The sequence below is a fragment of the Salarias fasciatus genome, chromosome 10 (genome assembly GCF_902148845.1).
Source record: "Salarias fasciatus chromosome 10, fSalaFa1.1, whole genome shotgun sequence".
Taxonomy (NCBI): Eukaryota; Metazoa; Chordata; class Actinopteri; order Blenniiformes; family Blenniidae; genus Salarias; species Salarias fasciatus.
The window spans coordinates 20,958,739-20,975,543 of record NC_043754.1 but is presented as its reverse complement, the minus strand read 5'-3'; the positions used below and the strand labels follow the sequence as shown (position 1 = coordinate 20,975,543).

General features: G+C 42.4%; 1 protein-coding gene across 1 annotated transcript; it reads right to left on the bottom strand.

The window, feature by feature from the left end:
* Positions 1-3,832: 3,832 nt before the first annotated feature.
* On the bottom strand, positions 3,833-7,408 carry LOC115395347 (GTPase IMAP family member 4-like). The gene is made up of 3 exons (XM_030100851.1): positions 7,359-7,408; positions 4,893-5,430; positions 3,833-3,964 (listed from the first exon to the last, which is right to left on the bottom strand). Exons 2-3 carry the CDS (start codon positions 5,412-5,414, stop codon positions 3,890-3,892), a joined length of 597 nt encoding a protein of 198 aa, XP_029956711.1. The 5' UTR covers positions 5,415-5,430; positions 7,359-7,408; the 3' UTR covers positions 3,833-3,889.
* Positions 7,409-16,805: the final 9,397 nt, after the last annotated feature.

The following is a 16,805-nucleotide window of genomic DNA, read 5'->3' as shown; positions in this document are numbered from 1 at the left end:
TGATCTTAAACTGAGATTTTGTTCAAACATTCAGAACAAACAAATTAGATGTGACATAGTGTGTGTGTGTGTGTGTGTGTGTGTGTGTGTGTGTGTGTGTGTGTGTGTGTGTGTGTGTGTGTGTGTATGTGTGTGTGTGAGATTAGTCTGAAATTCCAGTTTTCACATCCAGTTCAAGCACATTTTCACAATAATTAATAATTGTCCCATTTCTCGACCACAATTGTTTAAATTTGTGCAAATTTACACAATGTTTTTGTAAATGTTCACAACTTAAAAAAAACTTTATTTAAATAAAACACGTTGAAGTAAAAAGTAACCAAATTATGCTTGACATGTTGTTAAAAAGCTCATGATTGATTATTAAAACGTTGTCAAAGAAGTAAATTTAAATCTACAGAAAATATTTAAAAATTTTAAAATGTAAAAAATAGCTTAATATATATTCAAAAGAGTCAGGCTGAATTTTTATACTTACAAACTGTGACTTCCTCTGAGGGATTTTTTCACATTTGTGTTATGATTCTGTCAGATCTGGTTAGTTTGTACATCTACAGTAATTTGTCTATTTTTATTTGATGGAATTAGTTAAAGGTGCATTAAGGAGTTTTACAACATTAAAAATACTTATTTTCCACCATAAATATGTTACACATTTTTAATGATGTGTACAATGTGCCCTGACATATTCATTACAAGTACCTCTAACAGCGCTAAATTGTCACTTGAAAGTTGCAGTGCCGGTCCGGCACCAGAATTTTATGGGCGAGAATTTGAAAGGAATGACGTAATGTGCGCTCCGGCTGGTTAGGTTTCATTTTGTCCGCCATTACTCCGCCAGATGCTTAGTGAGCAACAACTGAGCAGGATCCAACAACTGAGCAGGATCTTCCAGAAAGTAAGAAAAAACTGGCTTCTAGCACTGCCACAGCTCCAGCACAGACTCCACCAGGTAAAAGAAACTTAAATCTTACTTGAGCGCTTCTAAACGAGCGAAGACGGAGTCCCCCTCTTCCGTGCACGCAAGCCACAGTTTTTCACAAAGCTGCATTACGCCCAAGGCCTGCAGGGGGCGCTGTCTCGCATAAAACGTGCAAACTCCTTAAGGCACCTTTAAAATATACCAGGTGTAAATTCACATTTAATTTCTGATACTGACACTAACCTTCACATGGAAAAAATTGTCGAAATTAGATACATTTAAAATTTTTTAGACCAAATGTAAATTTATTAGAATGAAACAAGAGTACAGTTTGAAATCAAAGTTCATAAAATTTCAAGAGAAAAATATTTACATCAATTAAATGCAAATATATCTAAATAATGATGGTTTTATTTAGTTTTGTTGTTGTTGTTGTTGTTGTTGTTTTTGTTGAATTTCAATGTCTAAACAACAAGTTTTAAAATATGTATATATAATGAAAATACAAAATCTTTGATGGAAAATCTACAAGAAAAACTGTGATTCTGTCATTAAAGATCAATAATTTGTCATGAAAAAAAATGTCCATTCTGAAACTGAAACATCTGTCCCAAACCTTTAAAACTGGAATAACTGAAGTGTAGCGATAAACAAGTATCATCAAACAAAAGTCAAAACAGCAAAATATAACTAGAAAAGAGGAAATAGTTTTGTCAGAGAACAATAAGCCAATCACACGCTGGATGACACTTTGTGGGGGGGAGTCTGTTTCCTCATTTGACTCCAAAAGCTAACTTTGCTAAAATTGTAAAAAAAAAAAAAAAAAAAAGATCATAACAGCTAAAATGTCTGGATGGGAGTTCTTAGATTTTATACCTGCAAAATAACCCAGTTTTAATGAATTCAAACAAGACAACACTCAACACCAACCGGCCACTGCAGCAGTGAGATTCCAAAAGTTTCTCATCAGTCAACTTAATCAAACAAGTTACCCGTTGGTCTTTTGCACCCTCTGGGCATTCCATTTTAATTTTTTTTTTTTTTTTTTAAATGGATTGCCCATTTTGAATTTTTGGGAAATCAAAAAATGGGAAATGAGTCAACTTCCTTTATCCGATTCGATGTTGGTAGACAAAAGACAAGAGACGGCTCATTTCCCATTTGGAAATCAAAAAATGGAAAATCTGATTTGCTATTATGTGTTCATTTCCCAAAACTCAGGAAATAAAATTCGACTATGACTCATTATCTCAACTTAGATTTGGTAGAAAACCCGAAGATGTTCTTCTTCAATATGAAATGTCAGAGCAGATAGCAGCACATTGCAAACATCTATTTAAGTCAATTAAGATGTAAAAATAGTCAAAGTTCCTGACGCTCATTAAACAGTCACACCAGTTCTCCTGAAAGCACCAAATAAATCACCACAGCCTGTTGGTCACTGTTTCAATTCAGACACGAACTTAGCATTAGCATTAGCATGGGTGATGGCCGCTCTGCCATCTCCTCCTCCTCCTCCTGCTCAGTGTTCTTGGTGGTTTGTTTTTCCTCGGCCTCCATTAGTGATGACGGGAGATGTCTGGAACATCTCTGTTGTTACTTTAATGTCAGGTAAGGTTGGGTCATGTTCTGTAGTTTCCTACCCTTTTGGGTTACCTGAATGCACTTTTGAGTGTGAGTTATTAGGTGATTGGCTGACAGGGAGCAGGGGGCGGGGCACATGAGTTAGTTTTTTTTTTTTTCCATGAGCATGGTTCAGATGGAGTCGACTGTTGATTTGTCTTTATATTGTTGCATGTGTGTGTGCGTGCGTGTGCGTGCACGTCGTTTCAGAGAACATCTTCTGGTAAATCGAGCATACTTATGATCGTATTTTTTTCCTGACTTTTGTCTGAGAAACACATAATAGGAAATCAGATTCTCTGTTTTTTTATCTCCAATTTCTAATTGAGCAAAAGGAGAGGATTCGTCCCCTGAATGGATCAGGGAAGTCGGCTTGTTTCCTGTTTTGGGTTTCCCAAATCCAAGCGAATATCAAATGGCTGGAAGGTTCAAGGACCCTCGTTCCACTTTAAAAGCACTTTGTGATTGAAATAACTCAAAGTTTCATCACAGTTGACCACCAGGGGGCAGTGATACCACACCTCTGACTTTCTATGGTGGTTAATTTTGCTTTCTAACAAGAAATCAGTCAGATTTATGCTTTTTAGACACACAAGCTTTTGTCCAGACTTTCATTGATTTACCCAGCTTTGGTTTAAAAAAAAAAAGGGATATCATTATCATCCACATCTACACTTGCACATCTCAGAGGAGGAATGTATCAGTGTTGAAAAAATCTGCGGAACCATGTTAACATTGTGTTGAACACAGAAAAAGGAATACTAATAACTCTAAAAACAAAGGCTTGGATCGTCATGCAGAAGCCGAGGCTGACAGAGCGACAGGGCTTTCCTCTGTTAGAAGAGATAATCTCATCCACCTGTTGCAGGAAGCGTTGAACCTGCCTCCGGTCTCTCCTCTGCTTGTTGTTGAAGACGCAGTACCTCCCAGCACACATCCTCACCAGCTCAGAGGCAAATCTGGAACGTCTGATCATATCATCGATGGACTGGCCTTGGATCTGGTCTCCGTGGGTAAAGAGCACCATGGAGTACTGAGCTGCTTCCTCTCCAAACATACTGGGCAGACTGAGGATCAGGCGGTAACGTGTCTCAGAGACCTGGTCAATCTTCACCACGATGACGAAGGCGTGGATTTCAGGACCGGTTTCCTGCAATGCTCTCAGGACTCTATCAGCTACAATTGGAACAGACATAAATCCATCAGTGAGTCCAGGAGTGTCCAGGACCAGCAGCTCTCGACCCTCCACCACCGCTGAGCCACGTTCACAGTCAGCAGTGACCGCCTCGAAGCCTGAGCGACATCTGAACCTGTCACAGCGCAGGAGAGTGTTTCCTGATGAACTCATCCCAGCTCCACACATCCCCAGCAGCACCACCCTCCTCTGCTCCCGACCACCAGAGACCTCCACCAGATGACCTGCAACAAACACACACACCTTTACAGATAGAGCCGTGTTTCCCAATCCAGAGGACTGTTGCAGAAAAGTAGGATTGAGACATCCAGGACTGATGACTGAGCCTGGCTCACCCGATCCAGAACCAGAGGGTTCAGGCTGCCTTGGTTACCCATAAGAACAATCCAGGATGAGAGCACAGGGATTCATCAAGTCAGGTGGAACCAATGATGGCATATAAAAAATGGACGAAAGAGACGCCCATAGCAAATAATCTAAGATCATAACGTATCTCAAATGAGTGAATTACTGATCATAATGTTTAAATCCTGACAGTGGGTCTGGTTGAAAGTGATAAGAATGTGTAGTGAGCAATAGAATAAATACTGGTTTCCATTTTGGGGTCTTATGACTGAAAAAACAGATGAGATTGAATAAATCCTGGACGTGATCCCGGGCTGAAGCAGGTTAGTTCCACAGAATAAATCTCCATATAGTAACTTATGTCAAAACATATTGCACTTCGCCCTATCCCACTTCTGTGTAACCGGATCATGGATTAGTTCATCCAGGATAACCAAGATATCTTGGCGTCATCCCTGATCTTGGTTTTGTGCAATAGGCCCCAGGTCCTCGAGGCACCCCCGCCCAGCATGTTCTTGATGTTTCTCTCTTCCAACACACCTGATTCAAATGATCTGCTCATCGAGTTCTGCAGAATGAGTTGGAAGGGGAAAACATATAAAACATTCCTCCAGAGGTGCCAACGGTCCTGCATGTTCATGACGTCCTTCTGCTCCAACACAGCAACTCTCCTCAACATCTTGTTTTCACTTTTGTGGAGAGTTTCCGGATCTCACATTCTGCAGATTCAGAACTGTTGGAGCAGGAGGACTTTGAAAACATGCAGAACTGTGGACCTCCAGGACTACAGGTGTTCTCTGCAGGTACCTGATGACTCCAGAAGCTTTCGGACCTTCTGTGGCCCCCCGTCCCTGTTGTTGAAGACCACATGCCGTCCTTGGAACCATTAACCAGGTTAGGTAGAGGAGACTCATCGTCTTTGCTGATGAAATCATCGAGAGATTTTTCCAAAGTATCTCCGCTGGTGAAGAGCAGGTAGGCCTGGTGGAGGCTCCGGTCACGGACCACCCTGAGGGCAGCCTCCACGGCCCTCTGGCGCTCTTCTCTCAAGTAATCCAACTTCACCACCACCAAGAAGAGACAGGGACCAGTGATGGTCTGACAGTAGGCCCGGATCTTCTCCTCTGAGCCCGGGCACAGGAGCCCCGGAGTGTCGACCACTGAAACCTGAAGGCCAAACACATTTCCTGCAGCCTCACTGATTTCCTTTGTCACAGAACTGAATGAGCGTCTGGACTCGAACGCCTCTCGTCCTAAAATTGTATTTCCCGTGGCACTTTTCCCTTCTCCAGCGTGTCCCAGGAGGACGATGGTGAGACGATTCACCATGGCTGATCTCAGAGACCTGCAGGAGACAGATGAGGAGAACGTTACAGAAGTGATCTCTGAGCTGACAAGTGTCTGAGGAGAGAGAGGCATATGGCGTCATTTTAGTGCCAAAATTCCGCGCGCAAAAAAATTAAAATCGCGCACAGTTAAACCACTCTCTGAGCGCTCGCGATGCCTCTCCGCGCGCGCGCGGTCACTTTCTACGTGCGCGACATCACTTTCTGTGCGCGCGCGATCTCTTTCTGCGCGCGCGGTGACATGTCTGAGCTGTCTGCTCGCGCGGTGGTGTTGAGTTTTGGCACTCAGGGGGCGGGCTTTGAGTTGACGCCACTCAACTCCTTCTCCTTTGTGATTGGTTCCTCTAAACGTCTACTGTCTTCCGGTCAGAGCCAATCAGAGGTTAAGTAGGGCGGGTAGTCATCGTTTGGCGGCAGAATTGGAAAATTGAGGAGTAAAATTGACATAACATAACCTCCATACAGTGATTTGATTACTGTGGAGGAGACCTGGCTGTTTCCTGGGAGGAGAAAGAAGGAATAAAAACGTTTTCATGGAGCCATCAAGGCTATCTGTCTGAAATGTATATGTAAATTATATTTGATTTATATCTGTTAGTGTATATCTGTTATTCATCTAATTATAAATCTGTCTTAGATTTTTTTAATTACATTTAATTTGTATCTGCTAGTGTATATCTGTTATTTATTTAAGTATATGTGTCTTAGATTTATATGTAAATTATCTAATTCATATCTGTTAGTTTATATTTGTTATTTGATTATATCTGTCTTAAAATGATATTTAAACTCTAATTATGTTATTTAGTTTATATCTGTTATTCAATTATACCTATCCTACATTTATAGTTAATTTTTTCTCCTTTTTTTCTGTCTTTTTCCCTCTCTCTCAGATTTCATTTGATTTTATGCCAGGATCAGTGAAGTACTTTTGCTTTTTTTTTTCCTTTGTTTTGAGCAGGTGATATGTTGATAAGTTTCATAAGTCACAAAAGTAATAGATCCATTTGAAGACAGTAGAAGTTTAGAGCAACCAATCACAAAGGAGAGGGGGTTGAGTGGCGTTAACTCAAAGCCCGCCCCCTGAGTGCCAAAACTCAACACCACCGCGCGAGCAGAAAGAGCTCGCACGCAAACAAAAAGTGATGTCGCGCGCGTAAAAAGTGACCGCGCGCGCGCAGAAAGAGACCACGCGCGCGCGGAGAGGCATCGCGAGCGCACAGAGAGTGGTTTAACTGTGCGCGATTATGATTTTTTTGCGCGCGGAATTTTGGCACTAAAATGACGCCATAGAGGCAGCCTCACCTCCACCACGGTGTCACCTCTTGTGGCAGATTATCTATTTCTAATGTTATCGCTGTAATGTTAAATGAATAGATACTTACTAACCGATAACTACTGATAATATAGGCTTGTGGTTTGTAGAGTGATGACAGCTGTTTCAAACTGATTTTTTTTTCAGGAAGACACTAGAAGACTGGCCGACCGGTGAAATGACAGCAAATTGATGCTTACCATACAAAACTCCACATGTTTCAGTGCAAAATACATGCAGCTAAAAGTGCAACAGTAACTCATCTATCTGTCGACGGCTTTTGACCTGAAATGCTCACCGTGTTTCAAGGTTTTGGACTTCAGTGAGTTTGATTTAACCGCACAGCACAGTGTGTCATAAAAACCAACAGCATGAGATTACAGCACGTCAATGAATGACTATGGATTTATACATAGTAGCTACAGGGGTTGAAGACTGAAGTCGACGTACACACACACACACACACACACACACACACACACACACACACACACACGCACGCACGCTGTCACGATATCAACAAGCTGTCTTAAAAAAAAAAAAAAAAAAAAAAAACAGACACATACACAAAGAGACAGGCAGCAAACCAAACAATAAACAGACAGTCTGTACCTGACGACGAAGTTTGCAGCTCTCCGCTTTCTTCTTCTGAACTCAACACTTTCGATTTGACCTTTTTGAAAATAAGAAAAAATAAAGATAAAGTTTTAGAAATCTAGATGGATCAATGGCTTTTCAGAATAAAAACAGCCACTGTGTTCCAACTGAGCAGAGTGTACTTAAGAGAAAAAGACTTGGGTTTCAATCTCTCTCACACACACGCACGAAAAAGACTAATATATGTTTAGTTGAACATTTCTGATTTATTTTTAATGTAATGTTCTCACAATACGGAGATTTATTTTTTAGACCGGAAGTAGGAGTGTGTGACAAGTGCAGACAGTGCAGTCACGGCAGCGGCTGAGGGCTCTGGGGAGGGTTCTGTGGTTTTAATCTGCCCAAAACTGTGTGTGTGTGTGTGTGTGTGTGTGTGTGTGTGTGTGTGTGTGTGTGTGTGTGTGTGTGTGTGTGTGTGTGTGTGTGTGTGTGTGTGCGCGCGCGCGCGCGCGTTCGTACGTGCAGGGGCGGCTGGCCAGCAGAGGGCGCCAGGGCGCCGCTCCACCACTCGTCACTCACCTCATTATCTTGAATGACACATACAAAAAAAAGTTAGAAAATGAAATGATGAATTGCAAATATTATGGAGTGAATGTTTATCTGTTTTTCTATGAGCATAATAAAAAAAATATAGGGAATGATGATGAATTAGGTTGTTTCATTCACCTTTGTTGTCTGAATAGTGATTCCGCCCAGCGGTGCAAAAATCTTTGGACATTAGGGTTAAGTAGATAGCTTAGATAGGATTGACCAGAGTGTGACGTCAGTATCGGAGCAGTGACAACAAGAGCTGGGTCAGAAGAACAGAGCTGAGCTGGAGAATCCAAACCAGGTGCAGAACAAAGCCAGGGGGAGTCTGTGTGGCAGGCAGGGAGGAGCAAATCGGGTGGTTGGCTGAACAGGTCTTCAGACTGAGACAGAGACACAACGTTTGCAGGGATCAGATGGCCAGAAACAAAAACTTTCACATCAAACATCCAGCACGGAAGTGGAGTCAAAGGTCAGCTTAAAGGTGCATTAAGGAGTTTTTCAACTTTAAAGATACTTATTTTCCACCATAAATATGTTACAAATATTCAATGGTGTGTACAATATGCCCTGATATATATGCCTTTGCTGGTGGCGGCGGCGGCTGAGCGAGTCCAAGCAATGCCGAGAGGTGCCGAGCAGTGCAGTGCTCACTCGGAACACGGAGTGTCGGGGCGCCCGGGGGGGCCGTGGGTTTTCATAACTTTCATAATTTTGCTCCAGCAGCTGCGTGAGGATGAGGGTCGGTTCCAGGGCTACTTTCGTCTCTCCCGTGCCCAGTTTGACGACCTGCTGGCCCGCATCAGTGCTCGTGAAACGTAGTGACGTAGCACCGGAGGGATCGTCTCTGATTGGTTGACGCCCAGTGGCAGCGTGTCGAAAGTTCAGTTTTCTGAACTCTCAAAAAGCGACGGTCACAATGCTCCTGACGCCGGGGACGCGTGTCGTGGGCGTCGACGCTCGAAACGCTCGAAAGTCGACACTCCTGACGCTCCAGAAGCGCCGCCCCGCCCTCGCTGCTCCACGACGCTCATCCACATAGACTTTGCATAGAAAAGCGCCGCTCACGACGCTTGCGACGCGTCTTGTGTGAACGCACCATTAAGTTTCGTTTTGTCCGCCATTACTCCAGATGCTTAGCGAGCAGCAACTGAGCAGTATTGAGGATGGATCTTCCAGAAAGTAAGAAAAGACCGCCTTCTAGCACTGCCACAGCTCCAGCACAGACCCCACCTGGCAAAATAAACTTAAATTTTACTTGAGCGCTACTAAACGAGCGAGGAAGGAGATCCCCTCTTCAGTGCACATACGGCACCCAAGCCACAGGCACGAGTGTTTCACTAAGCTGCAGTTACGCCCAAGGCCTGCAGGACTCATTGTTTCATATAAAATGTGAAAACTCCTTAATGCACCTTTAAATAGACCCTTTCTTCATCAGGAAGTGATTCCCACTTTAAGTAGCAGCTGAAAGCAATTCCTGTGATCAGCCTGACTTGTGTCAACACACCCACTCAGCACCGCCAACATAAACAGACAGGGAGACAAAACAGAACCCAAACGCCCAAATGTAGCCACAGAGGCACAGGGTGTGACACTAACTCCTTTCCCTGTTTGTATTTTGCTTTCTGCTGAAGCATTTCTGGTCCCCAGCATCACCGCTGCCCTACAGAGGAAGAAGATGAGCCAGGTTGCTTCCTAAGTGCTCCTTGGTGCGTTTGGTGATGTGGAGTGGAGCAGGAAGTGTGTGTCTGGCGTGTGCGACATTGCAATGAGTTAAACATGTCTGAATTAGGGCTGTCACGATATCAAATTTTCTCTTCACGATTATCATGGGCAAAAAATGTCACAATAACGATACTGATTATCTTTATTTGACAGGCTCTTGGCCCACTAAAAGAAAGAAAAACAGACAGTACACAAACAATCATAAAAGGCACTTGTACCAGTGCTTCCACAGAGCTGACTGATAACGCACAGCACTAATGCTGGGGGTCACCAGAGCCTGGACAAGAGTGTTGTTACAGTCATTCAGACGGCACATAAATCTTCTGGATCGTCTGGAACCTACCTAATGGGGCCCCACCACTACCCGGATGGGTGCAAAATCTGCTATAACTACAAGATAAACAAAATCGTTCGTGGATAGCAGAGACAAAGCATTTGTGTGTAACTGAAGAATGACAAGTGATATGTCTACTGAATAATCCCTGGGATATTTTTCTTTTTCTGTTTCCATTCTCTGCTTATGGCAGATTTTTATGAAGCTCAGCATTTCTTGTAAATTGGTGTGTCATCAAACTTGTTCGCTTCCACTTTTAGGAACCCAAAAAACTCCCACACCACCGACTTCACTTTTTTCGGGTTAGGATAGAGCGTCTCGCTGTCGTTGTCGTCCACCGCCGACATGTTTAGTTCACTCGTGACGCTCGCTAACTGGGAGCCACGCAAGCTAGGAGCCGTCCCCCTGCTGCTGCTCCTGCACTGTTGATGTGAGAGGGGAGGGGTGCTGCAGGAGGGAGACGAAGCAGGGCGGAAGAACGGGAGAGGATTCTGAAAACACAATTTAACACATTTCAAGTGGCGATATTATCATATGCACATTTTGAACACAATATTGAAATTTAATTTTTTAATACCACGATTATTGTCAATACCGGTATACCGCGACAGCCCTAGTCTGAACCTTTTTGTCTTTAAAGTCTCAGGAATGCGTTGAAGCCTATGAAGGAAAACTGTGTGCTGGCCTGAAAACTGCAGAGGAATGATGGAGAACCGTTCAAGCGACAGACCAACGAAAAACAGATTTTGAAGCACAAGAGGTTTTTCTACGTTCTGATGGAAAATTGTTAACATTGAGTAAGTAATGTGAGAGCTAACGCAACTTTAAATCATTTTTTTTGTGAGATTCAGAACTCTCTTCACTCTAAACATTCCTGGCATAGATCAGCCTCCGCTCAATGTAAGCGAATGAGTCTCCTTATTCAATTCAATAGTAAATTCTCAAATCACTCCCAAAAAATGTAAAAAAAAAATCACATAAAAGAATTGGTAGAACACAGAAAAAAGATGTTCATCTGAAGAGAGGACAAATGTGGCAACATTTCAAAAAATAAATAACGTCTCTACATGAAAGTATGGCTAGGCACAAGGGACTTGAACTTGGATGAACTTTGTCTGTTGTCCTCTCCATCTGCTTACATGGGGAAAAAGATCGTCCAGTTTTTTATGGATTTTCTCAAACACGGTTCTCCAAAATGCAGAGAAAAGTCATAGCACACCATTCCTGAATTTTCCACATAATATGATGTGCTATATGTGGACCTGCTCCTGACATTGGGGGACTTGATACACGGCAAAAAAAAAAAAAAAAAAAAAAAAAAAAAAAAAAAAAGGTGGAAGAAATTGAAGACAAAGAAACCCATAATAACTCCCACCTAGGATTCTAAGAAATATCTGCATCAAATAAATCCAAATGCAAGCAAATGATATGACAATTTAATAGTTTTTTTTGTTTGTTTGTTTTTTTTTTGGGGTGGGGTATAAAACTTTAGAAGACAGGCTTTCATTTCTGAATAACACATTGTATAGATATATTAAAGCATTACATGAAAACAAAATCTTTAATGGAAAATTTCCAAGCAGAAAGAGATTCTGTCAAATTTACAATGACAAAAAATTTCAATTCTGAAACTAGAAAATATGTCAAAGAAACATGCTTTGCAAAACAAAATTCAAAACAGTAAAAATTTAACTTGAAAAGAGGAAACAACTTTGGAGAATCATAAAAGAACAGTCAGCCAGTCACATGCAGGATGACAGACTTTGTGGGCGGAATCTATTTCCTCACGTGGCACCAGAAACTAACATTGCTACAGTTGTTAAAAATGATGATAACAGCTAAAAACAGGAGTAAACATGTCTCGATAAAGATGTTATATTGTTGTATTATCATTATATTATTTTCATATAAACAGGCTCAACACTGAACACTAATCAGCCAACCAATCAACTTTTTCATTGAAAAATCAGTTAAAATGTTTCTAATAAAAAAGTTCATTTTTTTTATATCTACAGTAATTAAGGTTTTTTTATTCCATCCTCAATGATATGCATATTGAGTTAAGCAAAAGGATATGAAATATATATCTATTTTTTATATACAAATTTTTCCGGTTTATCAGTGAGATTCAAGTTACTTGTTCCACTTTAAAACATTTCCTGCTTAACATAACACAACATTTCATCACAGTTGACCACCAAGAGGCAGCACTACCACACTTCTAACTTTCTTTAGTAGTTATTTTGTTCTCTAACAGGAAATCAGTCAGATTTGGGACTCTTAACATGCACAAGCTTTGTTCAAAGTTTCATTGATTTGCTTTGGTTTTATTTGGTATCTGATCAGAAAGTCTGAGGAATCACCGTCATCCACATCAACAGTTGCTCCTCTCAGAAGACAAATGGATCACTATGACAGTAATGGACGGTATGAATCTATAGAGGAATGTTTTTTGTTAAACACAGATCGAATCCATTCAATGAGTTTTATAAAGAAGACTTTGATCTCCATCGATAAGCTGAGGCTGACAGAACGACAGGGCTCTCCTTTGTTAGCAGTGACGATCTCATCCACCTTTTGCAGGAACTGTCGAACCTGCATCCGGTTTGTCCTCTGCTTGTTGTTGAAGACACAATACCTGTTAGCACACATGTTCACCAGCTCAGAGGTGGAGATGGAATCTCTGATCAGATCATCGATGGACTCGCCTTCGCTCTGGTCTCCATGGGTAAAGAGCACCATGGAGTACCGAGCTGCTTCCTTTCCAAACAGTTTGGGCAGACTGTGGAGCAGGCCGCATTCTGCCTCACAGACTCGGTCAATCTTCACCACGATGATGAAGGCGTGGATTTCAGGACCGGTGGCCTGCACTGCTTTAAGGATGCCATCAGCTATCATTTCAGGAGGCACACTGATGTCAGTGAGTCCAGGAGTGTCCAGAACCAGCAGCTGTCGACCCTCCACCACGGCTGAGCCACGTTTACAGTGAATAGTGACGGGATTGAAGCCTGGACGAGATGTGAACATTTCACAGCCCAGGAGAGTGTTTCCTGATGAACTCTTCCCAGCTCCACACATCCCCAGCAGCACCACGTTCCTCTGCTCCCGACCACCAGAGGCCTCCACCAGATGACCTGCAACAAACACAACAAACACACCTTTACAGAAAGAGAACCACCTGAGTCTCTCAGCAATGCAGAGAAGCTCCTCCTCCACCTGCCAGACCCTCCTCCTCCTCCTCCTCCTCCTCCTCCTCCTCCAGAGGCGCCAACAGTCCTGCATGCTCATGACGTTCCTCTGCTCCAACACAGCGACTCTCCTCAACGTCTTGTTTTCAGTTTCCTCAAGAGTTTCAGAGTTTGGAGCAGGAGCACTTTGAAAACATGCAGGACTGTGGACCTCCAGGACTACAGGTGTTCTCTGCAGGTACCTGATGACTCCAGCAGCTTTCGGACCTGCTGCGGCCCCCCGTCCCTGTTGTTGAAGACCACATGGCGTCCTTGGAACTGTTTAACCACGTTGGGTAGAGGAGATTCATCGTCTTCATTGATGAAATCATCGAGGGAGCTGTCCAAAGCGTCTCCACTTGTGAACAGCAGGTAGGCCTGGAGATGCCTCTGTTTACCAACCACTCTGCAGGCAGTCATCACGGCCCTCTGGCGCTCCTCTGAGAAACGATCCAACTTCACCACCACCAAGAAGAGACAGGGACCAGTGATGTCCTGACAGTGGGCGCGAATCTTCTCCTCTGAGCCCGGGCACAGGATCCCCGGAGTGTCAACCACTGAAACCTGAATGCCAAACACATTTTCTGCAGCCTCACTGATTTCCTTTGTCACAGACTTGAATGAGCGTCTGGACTCGAACGCCTCTCGTCCTAAAATTGTATTTCCAGTGGCACTCTTCCCTTCTCCAGTGTGTCCCAGGAGGACGATGGTGAGACGATTTGCCATGGCTGATCTCAGAGACCTGCAGGAGACAGATGAGGAGTGCGTTACAGAAGTGATCTCTGAGCTGACAAGTGTCTGAGGTGAGAGAGGCAGCCTCAACTCCACCAGGGCTTCACCTCCACCAGGGCTGGGTGATATGGCCCAAAATTTAATTCAGCTTTCAATTCAGCTAATAGGACAAAGTACAACACAGTCATTTAGAGACACTTTTATGGAGAAAACCATACTAGACTAACTAAACTAACTAAACTAAACTTCAGTAATTTCAAAAAAAAAACAAAAAAAAAAAAAACAAAGAAATTCCACCAAAGTGTCTCTTTTGGGTCACTTTGCTGGTTCCAAGCCCAGATAAAAGAGAACGGTCGCCAGAAGAGTTATCACTTCCATCTCACATAACAGAATAGATTAAATTTGATCTCGTAACATTTAGCAAAACAACTTACATAATGAGGGTCCAGCCTAGCATTTAAGCCATTAAGTTATTTGTGAAATGATGACCAAACCAAGAATCAACAGAAGAAAGTTAATTTCTAGTTCTAAACATATTTCAGGTGTTTAATACTTGACCTTTTGTCTCTCTCACAACGTTATTCTTCTCCCCTACAGCGTAGATTTCCATTGCATGCAAATGATCAATTATACGAATTACATATTGACATTATTTTGCACTTGTACTGACTTTACTAACCCTATAGGGGAGTTGGAAACACAAGCGCCAGCAAAAAAAAAAAAAAAATTATCTGCCAGCCACACAGTCACTGAGGTGTGTGTGCGTGTGCGCGCGCGCGCGTGTGTTACTTCCTCTTTACACAGTTTGAAAACAGAAATCACACGCCATACACACGCTTTAAAATAAGTTATCAAAAAAACTGTCTCAAACAAACAAAAAACGAGCAGACAGAAAACCAGACAATAAACAAAAACTGGTGGTTTTGTTACCTTGAGGGGTGGATGGGGTGGGGTGGGTGTGGGACGACTTTTTCACTACCTCAGCGTCGCCAACTTGATGACTTTCTTACTCTATTTAGCAACTTCCCTTAATCAGTGTATCAGTGTATGCTTCTTGTACCTGTATGTATTGTTTAATCAGTATATATTGTACTTGAAATAGTAGGATTTATTTGACCCTTCTTGTTTTATTTAGGTTGTTTCGCTTTTATTTCTTTTATTTATTAATTTCTACGTCACTGTTTCACTGCCTGCCTTACGTACTGTTTTAGATCAGTGGCTGCCATCGATGCCATTAGGCGAGAATTCAGTGCACTGATGACCTGAAACTGGGGTGACCACCTGCTAATGAGCCCAGTGGGGGACAGGGGGTATGATTCTGAGGGACGATGTGGGACACCGCCCAGCGAGGCGGCGCCCCCACCCGGCGGGCAGACTCAGTCACCGATACCGGTTTACCAAGTTCCCGCAGATACCACTTTACATGGTATATTAATGAACAATTAATGTTACCCTGTTCCCCTGACAGATTTATTCACTGCTGTATGCTCATCAATAGACCACCTTTGTCAATGAGCCCTTAGCTTTCAACGTGTTTTGTTTTTCCCAGGTTATTCGTCCTATTGACTCCAAATCACTTGTGAATGTCATTACTACAGTGTCTGATTTAGACTCACCTTTTTGATATTTTCAGTAATTTGTTGATTTGTTAATTTTTTTTGAAAAATACAGTATTTTAGCTCAATAACTCCCGGGTTGTTTGATCTACTGAATCCAGATCACTTGTGAATCACATTACTACACTGTCTGGTTCAGACATACCTCTTTGTTTGCTCTGGCAACGTTCCTAATAATTTTTATGATTTTTATGAAAAAAGAGATTTTTTTTTCTCAATAGCTCGCAGGTTATTTTACCTATTTACTTCAAATCACCTGTGAATCCCTTTACTGTAGTGTCTCTTTCAAACACATCTCTTTGTTTTAGCTTTAAATATTGCAAAAAATTTCCATTAATATTTGTAAGAGAAATACAGTATTTTAGCTCAATATCTCCCAGTTCATTTGACCTATTGACTGAAAATCAGCATTAGCACAAGCTGTCCTTAATTTACTTTGTTGTTCAGTTTTTATTTTTTTATCAACAGTATTCATGTATATTCTGTTATGAATAAGATCAGTTGTGATCCATGGCACTTAACGTTTGTATTGCAATCCTCTCGGTTTCGCTTTTACCGTAAAGCGTGGAATATGTGTGCGCACCGCTCAACGTGTCGGCTCACTTCACTGTTTGTCAGAGCGCTGGACTGAGGGGTGTGAGCAGGCTGAACTGTCAAGTCGTGTTGGGTTTTTAACACTGGCTGCCCGGAGCTTGGGGGGGGATAGGGTGAATAAGCTTTTTTTTTTTTAGAGCTAGCGTTGATTATGCGGGACATGGTCTCAATTTGCGTGAGAAATGGGCTGTACGTGTACGCACTAAGCGGGAAAGGTGGTCACCATACCTGAAACTGTAGGTGGGACTGCAAACTCTGGATAGGAACTGAGCCGATGATCACATAAGAGGTCGAGAATGATCAGACTTGATCAGAAAAGTTCCGACAATCCACACTCTAACGCTGCATGAGTCGCCCTACTGCCGTAAGTGAGATGTGCGAGGAAGATGGCGCTCCGAAGACGATCACTACATGAAAATCAAGCCGGGCCAACAGGTGAGGAACAGCTTCACTCACAGCATCACTCTCAGCTCAGAGAGCGCAGACATGTGTAGTGGCGGAAACACACAATTACAGCAAATATACATCACTGTAATAATTTCCAACATTTTTTGACATATGTCACATAAATAAATGAATATTTTTCAATGAAAATACCTTCCTGAGTGTTGTTTTTGTTTTATAGAAGGAAACACTGGTCAGATTT